At 34.6% G+C, this 18,093-nt stretch overlaps 1 protein-coding gene across 1 annotated transcript in view; it reads left to right on the forward strand.

Moving 5' to 3' along the window:
• Positions 1–886: 886 nt before the first annotated feature.
• Positions 887–18,093, forward strand: part of LOC110035970 (serine carboxypeptidase II-3-like) — a 33,538-nt gene continuing 16,331 nt past the window's right edge. The window contains exons 1-2 of the mRNA XM_020740309.1: positions 887–1,510; positions 10,258–10,365. Of these exons, the coding sequence (XP_020595968.1) occupies positions 1,153–1,510; positions 10,258–10,365 (466 nt within the window). The 5' untranslated portion in view covers positions 887–1,152. The remainder of the gene's footprint in view (positions 1,511–10,257; positions 10,366–18,093) is intronic.

The raw sequence follows: 18,093 nt of genomic DNA on the forward strand, positions 1-18,093 counted from the left end.
CAATCACTTATACCACATAACTACTTTTAAAAGGTGAAATATGCCTTTTAAGCATAGAAAAGTTAGCGTATATGTAAGAAATTAATGTCTTGTTGTAAGGCATGTAAATACATAGGAATTAAATGATATGTGTGTAAATCTTCCTTTAATAATAATAGTAATAAAAGTCTCACAATATGGATGAGAAACTCCAATTTAATACCCTGAATCTATCTTCTCTATCCGCAGTGTTTGGATTCTTAGAAGAGTTTAATAAATAAAAGGCCAAATAGTTTTTATAAAGCTTTAATTGCTAACAAATTTTGCAATTTATTTTTTCAGCGTTGAAATTCATAGAAATTAAATAATATTTGGCTGAAGGACAAGTTGATGAAAATTATAAATATATTAAGCTATAAATAAAAGATAATTATATAATAAGTAAAAACAATAACAAATTATGTAGTACTTTGGAAAGACCTATAAAATGATGATTAAATACATTAGTTCATGCTCCTTCTATTGAATTGCCGCATATCAATAGATATATATATATATATATATATATATATATATATGCAATACCTCAAAATCATATATAACTTTAGTCTTATTTCATGGACATTCATAACATTCCCATAACAAAATTGGAAAATTAAGAAAAACCGAATTACTTGTTGTTTAGTCGCATCATTTAAATAAGATTTAGTCATGAATTTAACGTAAATCTAGCCCAATATCAAAAATCAATAATTAAATGCAGTCCTCAGTTAAATCAAAATTTTTACTGTTCCGTGTTTTTTTCCCGCATTCTGTCTATTTTAGGATGTAAATCTGGATTCAGTAAACCTGATTGTGAGACAGATTTAAAAATTTCTTCTTTCGTTCCTCTCATGTTAATCTTGCTCATACTGACTGTCGGATATAATGAATTTGATAAATCCTATTTAATGTGAAAACACCGCCTTGATGTTATGCCACAATTACAAGTTCCCACTTCACTTATTTCATACTCTAACTTGCTCTAATATTCCCCATAAGCAGTTGGAAACCACCAACTCATAAATGCGATTACTTGCTCCTCATCCATTCCATCCCATACAGTTAAATCAACCACATTATATGACTATTTATATCCAACACACTGAACAATTTCATTAAAATTAGAAGAAAATGATTCCATTATTCTCTGCTTCTCTTTTAATCTTATTAGCTCCAGTTTATGAGGCCAATAAGCAGGCGGACAACCTCAGAAGCTTCATCAAAACAAGGAGCTCGTCGCCGACAGTTTTCGACGTGTGGCCAGAGTTCGCCGGTGGCATCTCGACGCCGATTTTCGTCGGGGGGCAGGAGGGGAAGATGGAGGCTGACAGAATTGGAAGGCTTCCCGGGCAGCCTGATGGAGTTGATTTTGATCATTATGCAGGGTATGTGAATGTTGATCCGAAGAAGGGAAGGGAACTGTTTTATTACTTTGTTGAATCGGATCAAGATTGGGATAAAAAACCACTTCTTTTGTGGTTAAATGGAGGTGAGTTGAGTTTTTTTTTTCTTTTTTTTTAATTATCTTTTATAATACTGTTCTAATTTGAATTAACATTAGATGTCATCATGTTTTCGTTTTTAAGAATTTGAATTTTAGGAGCTGTTTGGGATCATTTTTATTTTTATTTTTATTTTTATTTTATTTATATTTAAGTTAAATTTAAAATATATTTAAAAATAAATTAATTTATTTTTGAAACAAAAAATGAAATACACGAAATTTATGTTAAAACAAATATATTGTTAAGAAAAAAAAAATACTAAAACTCTATTTTATGAGAAAAAAGGGAAAAAAAAAGGCGGGCCAAGCTAATAGAGATAACGTGGGCCCTGGGGGTTGCGAGGTACTAATTAGAACTGTTTTGTTGAATTGACTAAAATCACACATAAACTTGTATTTTTTGTTGGGCTAACTCTCTTTGATAGGTGCATGCAACTTTCTTAAATAATTTTTTTTTTTTTTTTGTCGCTCAGCTTCAAATATAATTTCTTTCGGTGTGGAAAAAAAATGTCGCTTATTTTTATCAATTTTAAATGAGTATTTTATTTTTAGAGGACTTGCAGGTGGTTAGAATCTCTATTGCTTGAGGAGGAAGTGAAGTGAGTTGAGTAGAAAAGTTTCCTTTTTCTTACTGCCATACGGGAATAGTGACAAGAAATATATAGAGCTAGTATAAAAGATCCCAGAGAAAATAGTTGTGAGGGTAAAGTTGGAATGAGGAATTTTGTATGTGATGATGAGCTTTGCTGGTGTCAGGAGGTGGAGTGTTGCTCCTTGCCGCACTTTTTATTAGATTGTTATGATCGCCCCTCAAACTGACATGTTTCGGTTGTTAAGTTCATTTTATCTTGAATAGTGACAAACTTCGGCGTTGGAAGTGATTTGGTAAAGATGTCGATCAGTTGTTCGGTGGTTAGTGTGCGAATATAAAGTTCTTGAGATTGAATTTTTTCCCGAATAAAATGGTAGTCAATTTCGATACATTTGGCTTGGGCAAGAAAAATTGGATTGCGTTTAAAAGCTAATGCGGAGGTGTTATCGTAGTGGATGAAAGTTGGCTGGGATATGGGAACTTGAAATTTCTGGAGAAGTTGTCGAAGCCAAATGACGATTGTGACTACGGTTAAAACTGCTCGATATTCAACTTTGATTTACGAGCGAGCAGCAGTGGGTTGTTTCTTGACCTTCTATGATATGAGATTATTGTCAAGAAAGAAGCAATGGTCGGTGATCGAACGTCGGTCGATAGGGTCACTAGTCTAACTGGAGTCGGAGTAGCTTTGAAAGAGGAGATGGATTGGAAAGGTAGAACGAAATGTATTGTAAATTTGATGTAGTGCAGTAGCCTTTTGAGTTGTTGGGAGTTGTAGCAACTTGGAGTCTGGAGTTGTTGCGACAAATTTTTTTACCGCAAAGGTGATGTATGGTCTTAAAATCGCGAGGTATTGGAAATATTCAACTAGTTGGCAATAGAGGTGGTAGTTGGCAGGTGAATGCTCGAGAGAGGACTTAGACGAGGGGGAGATGGGATTGGCGGCTGCCTTACAATTGGCCATACCAATAGTTTGGAGAAGTTCGGTGGCATATTGAGTTCTTTAGTTAAGAAAGAAACCTGATTTGGTGTTCTTGATGTTGATTCCAAGAAAGGTAGAGACGATGTCCTGAGATTTCATGTGAAAATGTTGTTGCAGATCATATATTTCATTTGAATTGTTGCCGGTTAGCAAGATATCGTCAACGTACAGGAGTAAATAAATGAAGGTAGAGTGGCATTGGTTGAGGAATAAGGAAAGGTCTACTTGAATGTGGTTGAAGCCAAAACTGATCAAGTGGCGAGTGAAAGTGTTGAACCATTGATGGGGACCTTGTTTAAGACCGTAGATGGCCTTTTGAGAAGACATACATGCCGAGGAGTGCAAGGGTCATGATACCCGAGTGCTTTGTCTCATGGAATTCCCCATGTAGGAAGGCGTTTGCAACGGCCGTTTGGAGGATTACCTTATTGTGATGCAGGGAGATTACTAAAAGAAGTCAAATAGCAGAGAGATTTGAAATATGTACTTAAAACAGTATATTATTTTTGTGTAGGAGATTTGAAACTGGTTTGAATGTTTCAGTATGGTGGATGCCATATTTTTTATGGTGTCCAAAAGAGATGAGTTGTGCTTTGTATGGGATGATGGTGCCGCTAGCAATTCATTTTATTTTATAGGTACAATTGTTGTCAATAATATTTTGGTTAGAAGGCAGTGGGACAAGGACCCATGTATTTTTGTTTTTTAAGGCGAAGAGTTTTTCTTGCATTGGGTTTCTCCAATGGGGATGTAGCATGGCTTCTTTGACGGTAGTAGGTTCGGTGATGGGAGAGTTGAGGTGAAGGAGATTGAATATGTGTTCGGGTTTAAGAGAACTTATTTTGGTTCTTGTGATCCTAGAGTGAGAGTGAGTTTGGGCTAGAGAAGTAGCGGGAGGTGGAGGTAGTAAGTAATCGATTGTAGATGATGCAATAGAGATTAGAATGGAGGGTATATGATTTGTTTGGGAAGATTGGCAGGGAAAGTTTGGATTAGTGATTGATAGATGTTTGGGAGAATAATGGTGGGGAGTGATAGGAGTGGTTGAATAATGGGAGATGTTGGTAATATATTGGTTAGATGAATTGGTAGTTTGTATGTGAAGGGAATTTCAAGGAAGCAGACATATCGTGATATAATTAGCCTGTCGATCTCAAGATGGAGACATTTTTAGTGTTTGGAATTATCGGGGTAACCAATGAGTATGCATTGGGACACTTTTGGGTTGAGGTTGATGTGATGCTGTGGTGGAATCTTGGGGAAGCATGCACAGTCGAAGGTATGGAGGAGAGATTAGGCTTGTGGGTGATTTTGTACTACTGATATGGTGATTAGTTGGATGTGTTGGGAGAGGGTGTGCAATTTTTTAGATAGGTTGCAGTGCGTATGGTGTCGGGTCAGCAAGAGTGTAGGAGATTGGAACCGATGAAGGGTGTTCCTGTGGTTTCAAATTTGTCGTAGAGTTTACGTTCAGCGGGCCCATTCTGTTTAAGGGCATAGGAGCATGAAAGTTGGTGTAGGATACCGATAGAGTTTATTAGGTTGTGAAATTGGGTGCTAGCATATTCCACTCTGCCTTCATAGTGGAAGTATTTTATTTGAGCATTAAACTACTTCTCCACCTGTTGTTTGAATTTTATAAAGTATTGAATTTTTTTAGATTGTGAATCATTTAATATAGCCAAGCATAATTAGTAACATCATCAACAAACAAAATATAGAATTTATATCCTTGAATAGAGGTAGTTGGGGAAGGTCCCCATACATCGAAATGGATAAATTTCAATAGCTTTTGTTGATGGTTGCTAGAAATAGAAAAATTAAGTTCATGGTGTTTAGCTAAAATACAAGAGGTACAACTTGGGGCTTTTTTTTGGAATACATAGAGTAGGGTATTATTTTGAAATAAGTAGAAGGGTGTTGTTGCGTTGGCATGGCATAGTCTTTGATCCTAGACTTCAGTGGTTGTGGAGGTGGGAATTATTTTATTGCTTGGAAGGAGGTGGTTTGATTGGGTAGAGTCCATTCTGACATGGTTCTTGGAGAATAAGTTGTTGAGTAGTTCGGTCCTTGATTTAGTAACCGAGGGAATAAAAAATAATAGTGCAATTATTCTCAAGAGCTAATTGATTCATGGAGATGTGAAGTGTATAAGAAATTGCATAGGAGTAGTTTACAAGTTGGGGTGGGCAGCAAGCCTTGTTCGTGATTTTTTATAGGTATGAAACTGTCATTACCAACGAACACTTGCTCCTACCCATGACTAGGTGCTGACAGGTTGTTGTAATATGCTGTGAGGTGGTTTTATGTGCCAGTATCTGATGTCGGATTTTATGTATGTGTTGTAAATATCTTTCAATACTACAATACACACACACAACAACACGAGTAGTAAATATGAAGATCAATGACAATAAAAATCACTTCATAATAAATAATATTAATTTTTAAAATTCTTTAAGCTGTCAATCCTAGTAATTACGTAAGTATACGTATCGCTCAAGTAATAAAGAGCTCTAATTGAGTCCTAAGTATCGATCCCACGGGGAGGCGAAAACTCTCATGGTTATAATGTAAAACAGAATATTCAAACTATAAAAACTTGAGTAAGAAAAACAAATCCAAAGTAAATTTAATGTATTTTAAATGAAATGTAGCTAAAAGAACTAAGTTAACTTAGCTAATTTTTAAACTTCAAAGTTAAATTTACTAAGACTAAACAAAGTTTTGTAGCAAAGAGTTCAAATAAAGAAAGCATCATTTCCATTTATAATGAGTTTATAGTTAGTGAAGTAATTAAAATCATTTAAAATTATATAAAATTGTGTTGTGTCAAATAGGAGCAATCATATTCTTTACCCTATGTCGAGTGCATAAAGAACATTGGTTAATTCAGAGTTTGGTCCCTAAATCTGTGGTTAGACTAAATCGATAATTAAATTAAGCATATAGTTTGAATCATCAAAATTTATGGAATTTAAAGCATCCCTCCAATGAGGACTAACAATCTCGCTTTAGTTTCCAAACAATTGGACCAAATTGGGGATTTTAGTCTATCAGCCTAAAATCTCCAATTTTACGCTCATCAAAATATATTTCTCTATTTATTTGCACTCAACTGGAATTGAATGTGACTCTTACCTTGTTATAGAAAGCGTAGCCCTGTCTGATCTTATGTTTCTCAACAAATTTTAACATTTCAATTAGCCATATTGAAAAGTAAATAAAAATCAGAGTTTGAGACATCATAATTTATTGACATTTAAAGTCTTGCAAAACAATATTAATTCTTCACAAGACCATATCTCATTGTAGGGAGTTTATTTTAGGGAGAAGTACAAAGAAGACTACTCAGAATTCATGAGGAGGATACGATAAAATATAGATTTTATATATATAAACAAGTTTACAAAATGAACAAAGGAATGAACAGAATAAAAATTATTAAATTTGATTCAAATGATGGAGAAAATCCCTTAAAGTTCCCTTGAAGCACTTTCTCTCATTACAATCAACACTGAGTTCTCTCTTAGAAGTGTAATAGAGAAGAAACCTCTCACCTTCCCACTCCTCTTTCAATTCTTTAAGAAAATTTTTCTCTCCTCTTGTCATTCACTCCAACTTTCTCTCAATCCTTTTCTTGTCCCATCTTTCTCTCTTGAAGTTTTTTTCTTTTATTTTAGGATGCCTCCTTTGAAAAAGAATTCAAAATTCCCTCCAAAAGTTCCCTTCAAAAGTCAACTCTTTTGAATTCAAAAGATGTGTCAATTGATCCAAGTGACATATCCCTTCATAAAAGAACCTTCCAAAGTGTCAAGATACATTGAATTACTTCAATAGGTGTGTAGAACAAGAGTCCCTTTGAAAATTCGCGCAAAATTCATCTTGAACCGCCTTAATTTGCTAAAAGTCATCTCTGGCGCATCATGCGCCAGTTCTCTGTCAAACGGCGTATCATGCACCTGTTTGTCACATCATGTGCCACTCTGTAGTAGCTCCACCATTTTTCTTCCTTGGACTCCGTTTCAGGCATTGTTGCTTTAAATACCTAAAAATAATATACATGCAACAAAAATATAAAAATACTCTTCTTTAAAGTGCAATATAAAAAAATAAGCACAAAATATATACTAAAAACATTATATTATTTTTTTGTATCATCGGTCAACATGGGCCATGTGGTTATCTGGTGGTTGCGTTGGTCAAATTTTCATTGGAAATATTAATATCTTTGATATAAGTAATGAGTATGGATCTTCCAAGCTGAGTGGAGTGAGGGTGGTTTTAATGACTATTTTAAATGTCTGACATGCTAGAGGAAGATTTTTAAGAGTGTCCTGGATGATCTCTTTGGTGTCGATGAATGATCCACATGTGGAGATGCTATCAACCAATACCTTAATTTGGTTGAGATATTGTGTCATGGTTTAGATTCTCAGGTACACATTATGTAATTCATTTTTAAGATGAATTATCCTGATTTGATTCGTGGCTTGAAGTTGTTTCTCTGACTGATGCCAGATCTCACGGCAAAATTCAAGATGGATTCCATAAGGTATTATAGTGATGGAGATGGTCGAGAGAATAGCGGTAGCTAGGTTTTGATCAATCAGCATCCACGCGTTTAGCAAAGAGTTGATAGTTTATGTCCCATGAGCATTTGGAGAGGGTTTTGGAATAGATCCTTTGATGAAACTGGCTTATCCATTTGTTGTTATGATCTTCACCACATGTGACCTCGATCCATAAATTGTAGTTATTGGAAGAAAGGGAGATAGTTATCACTGATTTTATGTTGAAGATAAAAAATTTCAAAGGAGGTAAGGTGTATTCTTCAACTTTAAGAGCAGTGAGAGCCTTGTTGAGTTCGGTAGTAGAAAAGTCCTTCATAGAGCTGTAAGCTTTAGCTCTGATACCAAGAAAGAAACCTGTGATAAATAGTTAGCAGAAAACATACTGTTGCGTGAAGAGGAAGTGAGGTAAGTTGAGAAGAAAGGTTTCCTTTTCTTACTACCATAAAGGAATAGTGACAAGAAATATATATAACTAGTACCGATGATTCTAGAGAAAATACAATTATGAGGGTAAAGATGGAAATAGGAAATTGGTAAGTGGTGATGAGCCCTGCTGCTGTTGGGAGGTGGGGTGTTGCTCCTTGCCGCACTTTTCCTTATGTTGTTATCAGCTATTCTAAAATGGAAAAATATATTCCACCAAAAAATATTGGAACTTTTAATATTCTCAAAACATAGATGTTACTGTCGCAGAACACATTTAGGGTCCTTTTGGGGCAGCTTATAAGTGCGGGCGGTGTTTTCAAAACGCCGTCGTACCGTTTGGTTCGTGTGTTTCACCAACTTATTTGAAACTGCGTTTGAGTTTTTACACTAAATGCAGGCCGCGGGTCGACCCCCGCGCCCGGGGTCGACCATGGAGGCCGGCCTGCGGGCCGCGTTTCAGAATAAGCAGTTTATCTTGAAACGCACAAGCTGCCCCAAACAATCCCTTAATAATCCCTTAATTTTATCAGATATGTATTAGTGTATTTCACACAAAATCTATGAAGCACGAAATAGTATTTTTTTTTTTTTTATGTTAATCTTAGTAAAAGCAAAATATTAGGAATTTGGTGAAATATTATTAGTTCATTAGGTAAATTAGTGACTTGTCCGGTCGCAAGTGGCAGCGAAATTCTTTTAACAAATTAAAATGATTTTGACAGGCTAGATTTATTATGTGCTTGATTTTGTGTTGTTGTTATTGAAAATGATAAGTTATTAATTGGTAGAAAAGAAAAAGACATAAAAATAAATAAATCCGCCATGGAAAATAGATTTTTTTCCTTCAAAATATAAATTAGAAAAACCTAATCTCAAATAAAATTAAATGATTTATTATTGCATTAATTTATTCTAATATCATCCAAGGGTGTAAATGAGTCGAGTCAAACTTGAGCCACCATTGACTTGAGCTTAAAAGCTTGATTAATTAATCACGTACAAGCTCGAGCCCGAGCTTAATTCTACGAGTTTAAGCAATAACTTTGTACTCTACCGTCGAGGACGCCAAGTTGAGGACGGTTTGATACTAGCACTTTGCTCTACTTGTGTGTGTGAGATAGAATTGAGTTTGAAAGAGTTGGCCAATGATAAAATTAAGATTTATCATGGAAAGGAATGAAATGATGTATTATAAATATAGAGAGAGAAAAATTTTATGTGTAGTTATAAGATGATTGATGAATATCATTTTTATGATATATTTATTAGAAAAAGATTTACAAAGGCTTATACTAAATTTAAGAGGGATGAGAACCACCATAAACCTCTCCTTGTTTTCCCCACCTGAGTTGATACAAACAACAACAACAACAACAACAACAACAACAAAGGCCACCATAAACCTCTCCAAACAACAACAACAACAACAACAAAGCATTAATCCTACTACGTGGTAATTGAAAAAAATAATAATTTCGAACCTTTTATCATGGAAAGCTTATTAATCAAATGTTGTGTGTGTGTGTGAAAATTAATAATTTCGAACCTTTTATCATGGAAAGCTTATTGGCTGTATTTGACAAACACATTTTATCATGTTATAAAGTTTACTATTGAAAATAATATTCTATAACTAAGGTGTCATATGCTGCATTTTAAATGATAAGAGTATTTTTATGATTAATATAGAAGTTTAATATTTGCAATGCCTCGTGAATAACAAAATTCACGATAAAACACAACCCATATTTTTTCATTTTTATCAACTTCTCAATAGTTTGATCATGACAGACGTAAATACATCACTTTGAAGATCAACTTATAAAAATCAATATTGTTTAAAGCAGTCTATATATACTTATCCCTTTATATTATCATTATGTTTAATATGTAAGTCGCTACAAATATTAATTAAATTTGCGTCGGATACATCAGACATAAATCAAATGCTAATCTGATGATATTTTTAGGTTATCATTGAATATGAGCAGATGTACATTTATTTTTTTTTCACGAGTAAATCAAGAATCGATAATACGATTGTAGTCTCTTTAGAATCGAAATAATTCGATGTAATTTATCTACGTCTTATTTATGTTGAACTAGTTTAATTTAAATAGTACTCTATTGTCATTCTGATGTGTTTATCAATGGGAAGGCCCGGGATGCTCTTCACTAGGCTTTGGAGCTATGCAGGAATTAGGACCCTTTCGAGTAAGAAGCGATGGAAAAACGCTTTTCAGGAACATATATTCATGGAACAAAGGTTAGAGCTTTATATTCTTATATGTTTCAATTCAATTTTTAATTGGCAAAATTTTTAAAATAGCATATTTAATTTATTTTTTAAATCGGCACCAAAAAAAAGTTTGAGAATCGACAAAATCAACACGTGCAAAGTCGCCGAATGAAAGGCAACTTTACCACGTCAGCGGCACAGTCGCCGATTACGTGGCGACTTGTACAAAAATACATACTTTAAATGAACTCTGCCTCCAATAAGTTTTTGCTTGCACTCTATGTATTTACATACATAACACCAAAATGTTAATTTTTACATTTATACCATCCAAATCTTTCATATCACATCAGAAATTCTACTGTTTTAACTTTTTTAAAAATATGGAATGCAAATTTAAATGCAAAGGTGAAATGACATGTCTGTAAAAAGCACCATAACAGACAATTTTCATATATTTACATATCTAACATCTAAACTTTCTTCTACTACACAAATTCAATGCTTTCAAGGGAAATTTTGAAGTAAATTCACCATTCCAAAGCATGGTATGCATAAGAGTTTGGTGGTAAGCATATAAATGCCAACTTGTTTACAAAACATCAGATACTGCTATTGTGAAATAATGGTAACTAAAGCACTCCAATACTGCTTATATTTATGATGGTTTTCCACAATCTAACAATTGGAAATGCAAAGAGACTGTTGGTAACATAATTTGTGCAGAATTTAAGCAGTATTTAAAATAAATCCTGCCAAACAACAAAAAAATAACTACCATCAGTCACCAGATATAAAATATTTCTCACTTTAAAATAGTAAATCCGAAAGGAAAGAGCCCAAAAATTTATCATGGTTTAGCACAATTTAACAATTACAATGCCAAAAAGATTGTGGGTAACATAAGCATGATCTAATACGAAACCAAAAGAAAAAAAAAAGAGTAAACATGCTGGGATGAGGATACTACAACACTAGTGCTTGCAATGTTTTCGCTGAGGTATTGCATCTGTTCTGGGGGTGTAATACCGAGGAGCGCAAACTATCCTATCTCTTAAATGGTGTTCACGATCATAGTCCTCCGACTGTTGTGCCTCTGTCATCATACTAGACTATGTCATGAATTATGACTGTTGCTGTGGAGTTGGCAGAGACATCCAAAAATGCACAAAAAATGGTGCTCTATATGGGGTGGTGGATCCAGAATGGGGGTGTGATATGATGATATAGTGGTGTAAATGACACAAACTGATGCGACAAGCGTCAAAGGTGTGTTGTTGAATGCATGCTCACCATACGGTCCACTTAGATTGTGGATGGTAGATGAACTTGGATCTACAAGAGCAGATGGAGCAACACTTACAACTGCTAGCGGGTATAATGTGTTTGAGGTGGGTGGGTGCTCCGAAACATTGCCTAAATCATAACAATCATCTATAATATGCATGCTTCTGCTGCTCCGAGACATCTACAATTAGAGGCTAACATGGGTTGCCATCGCATCTCCCAAATACAGGCTGAAGCAACTCCTTTGTCTTCAAGAAGTGATATCGCTGCATTAAATTTCAAAACATTGCATATCTGTCATATCTTAGAAAACTTATAACAACATTAAATTAAATACCAAAACTCTCTTCCCAGTTGCCTTTGGATGATATGATTTTGGAGATTCAAATGGAGCTTGTAGCAAGTATAAGGAAGCCTAGGATCTGTACCAACGCATGTACTCTCTACGTGCATGATCCTCGTCGATATCTGCATTATTACTCTAGACAATTAAGGCACATATGTTTTCCCATATCTGTATATAATGCTGACGTTATACAACCCAATCCATATCTGCCTTCCATCTACCATCCCAGTGTGAATCCGACCTTCATTGGCTCTATCTGAATGCCCTTCACACTCCCAAATTGTCTCATGACTTGATCGGGTAAATTCCACTCAACTATCATCCAAGAGATTAATGGAACACAGGCATGTCATATGTCTTGCCCCGTTGTGCATATATCATCCACACATGCTAATATCTTTACCGAACCACAATATAATAAATGAAACATTACATTTGCATTACTCAATTGCACGAACCTGACTTTCAAGCAACCTGTTAATTTTATCCCGATAAGCTCATACAATCGACGTAGGAATTTCCTGAATATGTAGCTCATTCCATCTAAAATTTGATATGTGTTTAGCTTAAAAAACATTATTTTTAATTAAAAAGTAATCAATAAGTACCTGAATCCCTTTTTTTTTTGTCCAAGGTTTGAGGATATGCCACATAAAGTGTCAGTCAGCCTACATGCAAATATTCCCAACTCCAAAACTATAGTAGATACAGACACCCAGCCATATTAACCCGTTTGGGTTTCATTGAGAGTTTCACTTCACAATAGAGATGGGCAGTACTGCACTAATCAGTGAGTACTTTCCAAATTCTTCTAAATTTTCCATTGTTGGCAAATATTACAGATGAATCTTGCAACCATAGATATCGAGCAGTAAAAGACATCCTAATATGAACAATGCATATGCAAGAATATGCCTTTATAAGGCAATATCATCTAAATCCATATAAGATTCATCAATGAATTTCCACCTCAATCATCTGAGAGACAAGTATGTCGCTTCGTCCAACCCATCTGAAATGTCGTGGATCACCTCATTCGTTGGGCCATGACAGACAACATCTTCCATCGAATGTGCACCAAAAAGTTCGTCAGAACAATTAGGCCATGACACCCATCTATCACCCACCCGAACTATATTCTGCCCGATCATTAGAGGTCCATCAATGTGGTGGCCAAGCAATACAACGACATCCTGTAGGGTGATGGTCATCACGCCCACGGGAAGATGAAATGTATTTGTTTTAGGCAACCATATCTCCACAAGGGTAGTTAGCAATGATGATCCAACTTTATGTAATGAAGATGCCTAATATAGTCTAAACCCATTTGTCGCTGCCTCTTTATGAATCGAGAACATGTCATCGACCACTCCTTAGTCATCAACAAATGTGAAGATACTTATAAAATCGTACCCTATGAGTATGGGTATTAATAAATATCAGGATTAAGAAAATATTTGCATGACTTTATGATTTAAATGCTGATAGGAGTGTATCGCATCAGGGTGTCTACTCGATGTGATTCACAAAATGAAGAGATGCTTGAATGGAAAACATCGGGTGGGAGGCGGAGGCCAAACAATCAACGGCACGTGCACTGCGGCGATGTCCTTGTCGCTCCTCCATGATAAATGTGTGCAAAATATAAGTAAGCACTTAAAAAGGATGTCGTTGCATACTCATTGTGTTCATAAAGAACATTTTAAAAATTAATCTTAAAAAAGAAAATAATTTTAACAACTAGTTGCAACAGCAAGAGTTATCCATGAAATATAAAATATAACCATCAAATATAAGCCATAGTAGCGTTGCCATGAAATATAAAATAAAAGATGAAGCTTGCTAGTAAGTATTTCTCTAAAATTGTGGTACAACAAATTATAGAATGTATTTTAAAGACTACAACATCATCAAATTTTAATTAATTTTCACAGAATGTCTGGTCTATCGTTCGTGATGTGGTCACTCTACTCGCCAGTCATTGTATGTGCACAAGCAATAATTGTCATTACACAAATAAATTAATTCATTAATTTATGTAAAATTTATTGGAAAAATTCAATGAAATTATACCTGTTATTCCTACGGTTCAATGGACATGTAAACTTATTGTGTCCTGCTGTCCTGCACATAATGCAAATTCTATTTTTATGTGTTCTACTCTCATCCATAATATCTATGTAACGCCTACTCCGTGGACGGTCGGATCTTCTTCTTAAAATTGGAGGGAGCTACTCGATAATACATTTTGCGTCATCAAAGTCTGACCACTTAGTTTTCTACGGGATTACATGAAACTTAGCAGCATATGTTTCCTTATAATTTCAAACTAAATAGTATTGTGACACAAATGTGTTGTTAGTGATGACCAAGTGTCGCAATAACGTGTGAACATAGAATATGAAATATATGTGGTCTTCCACAAGAACATTTAACTGTCTAAACGTCACCAATCTGAACTTTATATGCGTGACATGAAATATTGTAAACCTCAAACTCATGCATGTTAATGTGAATTGGTATTGGCAACCTCCTAGCCTCGAACTAATATCTTCATAGAGTAGTGGCTATCTTTGGTAAGAATGTGGATTCATTCCTTTCTTCCAAGTCAATTGAGATTGAATGCCTCTTCAAAAATAAGTTTACCAGATTGTAATAAATTGAATATATTAGTGTTTGTATATGTATCCCCCTTGCGCGCTTGAGAATGTCATTAAAACACTCTGAAGCATTTGTTGCCATGGTCCCATATTTAAATTCGTCATCATGGAATAAGCTCCACTTTGTCGGATCCTACTGCACGAGCCAATCCATTGATTCTGCTTTAATGTTTTTGATATCTAACATGTAACGATTTAAAACATTGATATCATCAGTACTACCCTTCAAATACATCTTTCGACAAACTGTCTCTACATCTGGAACACTCATGTTGCGAAGTGTTTTCTTGAAAATTTTGCACAAATGCCAACGGCAATGTCTGTGTGTTGCCCAAGGAAAAATTTTAGGGCAAGCCCTAACAATTCCAGAGTGGCGATCAAAGATGATACACAAGTCTTACATTGAAGAAATTGAAAGGATCATTTCATATAGGGTTTGCATAAACCACCACCTTGACTCATTACATTCTGACTCAACAACGGCAAATACTAGCGAAAATATGTCGTTGTTAGCATCAATAGCAATAATGATCAGTAATTTACCTCTATATTTTCCCAATAAAAAGGTCTCAACCACACTAAGAAACCAGACAACAGTGAACCCATCCAAAAATACAAGGACCGAAAGCCCAGAAAAGTCGTAGAAATATGTTAGACGATGCGGTCTGTATTCTATAAATTTAATCTGGCATTGCAAAAAAGATCACAACCATAAAACAACGGCTTCCAAAAATTGTATTGATCGCCTTCCTTTGGGCATCCCATGATTTATTGAATGATATTATGATGTCAAATTTAAATTAAATGCGACTAATGATCTCTTTCAGCTTAATATCTATTTGTTGCCGAATAAATGTAATAATAAATACTGAAATAAATTTCGGCGTACATTGTCTATGTCTGATGATTATATTAGGTTGATTACAATTTTGTGGTGTCATTATAGTAGAAATCCTCCAGGAACCCCCGAACGTTTTCTACTGGAAGCATGGAGGCATCACTGAAAAGATCTGGAGGGGTGATCACGTTGCAAACATATTACTATTAAACGACTTTTATTTGAATTAATAATCTTGAACTCAATAATATTGAGTATTGATCACCCATAAATAGTGTGTTGTAGTTCCTTTTTATTGCGAAAGAGCATTTCCTTTTAAGAGCTCGAAACTCTTCTTGTGTAGATGTCATGTGCTCACTGGAACCGTCAAAATCTACATAACCATCTGACTCTTATGGGGTTTGGCAAAGCTATATGTAATCATTTCTACTAATCATTTCATCAGCTATGTTGCAGTACTGAAATGCATGCTCCCGTATAAGTTCGCTCCCGTTTATTTGTGCATTGTCATACTCCCCGATATCTTCGTGATCTGTCTCATCTTCGATATCATTATTTTTATCACTTGAAATGTTGTCAATTGTCTCATAGCTTTCAATAATGAGAGACAATTGTACATCCGATTCTAAAGATCCATGCAACTCTTCTCGGGCACTATTGACCCTCGATGAATCATAATAAAAATATTTTTACAAGCGATATAACTTTATGTCAATAACATATTCTTTATAACTTTAGGGACTTAGCAAAAAAATATATATAGATGAATTTAACTTACTAATTTGTATCAATATTGCCCAAAAAATTTGTCGATAAAGGTTGTGATGTTAGGTGTTCAATATTATGATCATCTATCTGGATCGGAATAATTTCCATAATGTATGATTAGTTTACTTGAAACTTCTGTCAAAACAATTGTAGTCACCTCGTCATCATCGACAGTAGTTACAGCAAATGTTTCACGGAGTGGTAAACGACATACCATATTAAGAGTATGTTTCGACAAATCACATCTCAATGTTTGAAGAATTAAAACTTTCAACTGCAGATAAAAAGCATGCGGTGATACTCAAAAAAGTCTTCTTTTAACCCCAACATATTTTGACATAAGATCATCAGATACAGTTAATTCTCCATCAAAACATATCATCATCTAAACATAAAGCTCGCTCATTTTCTATGTGTGATTTTGCATAAATTTGACGAAACATTGCAAAATACAAATTTTTATTTATGTTCAATAACTTCATCATTAATAATGTCAGACATAGTAACACAAGAAAAGTGAACATTCTCTGGCTACACTATCATCAATCATACATACAATATGAAATCACCGACTATACTATACAATAGAGCTCATGTATACTAATAATGATGATAAACATGAAATTCTTTATTACACAGGTGAAACCCCCATGAGTTTAATAGAATGACCAACCTAATAGTAACCCCTCTATTAATATCTAAAAGTAAATCAAAATATAGTATAGAACTAGCAAAAGTCAAATCTAAAACATCTTATCATATTTGTGACCAAAGGCTTCGGTACTGACTTTCCATAAAAGAAGCAGAAGCAATATACACTTGGTGCAAATAATGATTTATTCCAACTTATTTATCACAAGCAATTTTAAAACGTTTAATGTGACCAAATGTCATATCTAAAACATCTATTCTCCTAACAGGATCTCATATGGTTGACATTTAATGTGACCAAATTATCTAACACTATTCTTTCTAATCTTGTTCGCCACTAGAGCAACACCAACCTTTTAATGAATATATTTGTTTCGCATTTTTTCTCTAAGTGTAAAGCCACTCGTAAAACAATCAAACATAACAAAATTAATGCATCGAGTAAGAAAACATCTAATTCTTCACCAATTAGTGATTTCCATCCTTCTCTTAGTTTCATACTACTAATTCAAATAATATTCTATATAGTTGAAAAATCAGAAATGTTATTTACATAAAAAAGTCAATTGGTAAGGTATTATTAGTGGCTTATAACATAATTTAATTTTTATTAGCTAACCATGTAATCTAAGTTAGAAGACAAAATATAAATGCTTATTCTTCCTATGATTCCAATTATAAACTCAATGAAAACCTGAAAATAGAAACGTGAATAGCATAAGATTCTCACTCTTCAATTAACCTTCACGGGTCATCGTTGATGGAATAAGCATAACAGCACTTCTCAAAGCATACCAAGTTGATTTTACCTAGGAAATTAGAACATACTCGCAGGGTGCAGAGTCAGAGTATAAACCCGATCGTTGCCGGGAGCTGAAGTCCACTCCAGGAGCCGGCATTGCGGTTGGACGAGGCCGATCGGCACTGGGTCAGAGAAATTATTCCATAAGCAGTACTTACTCAGCTCTGCATGCGAACTCTAATAATATGCAGTCACGTGAAAGTTATTGTGGGATTATTTACGTGAAATCGCGGAGGTTATTGGAGAGTTATTGTGGGGTTTAATGCAGGGGTAGAACTGCGAAGGTTATTATTGGGTGGTTATTAGAGTGAAATTGCATAGATTATCGGGGGGTTATTTGTTATGAAGAATGACGGCAATAAAGAAAAAATAGATCGAGAAAAAAAAATAGTAGAAAACACGA

This window comes from Phalaenopsis equestris, unplaced genomic scaffold, assembly GCF_001263595.1.
Source record: "Phalaenopsis equestris unplaced genomic scaffold, ASM126359v1 Scaffold201096, whole genome shotgun sequence".
Lineage (NCBI taxonomy): Eukaryota > Viridiplantae > Streptophyta > Magnoliopsida > Asparagales > Orchidaceae > Phalaenopsis > Phalaenopsis equestris.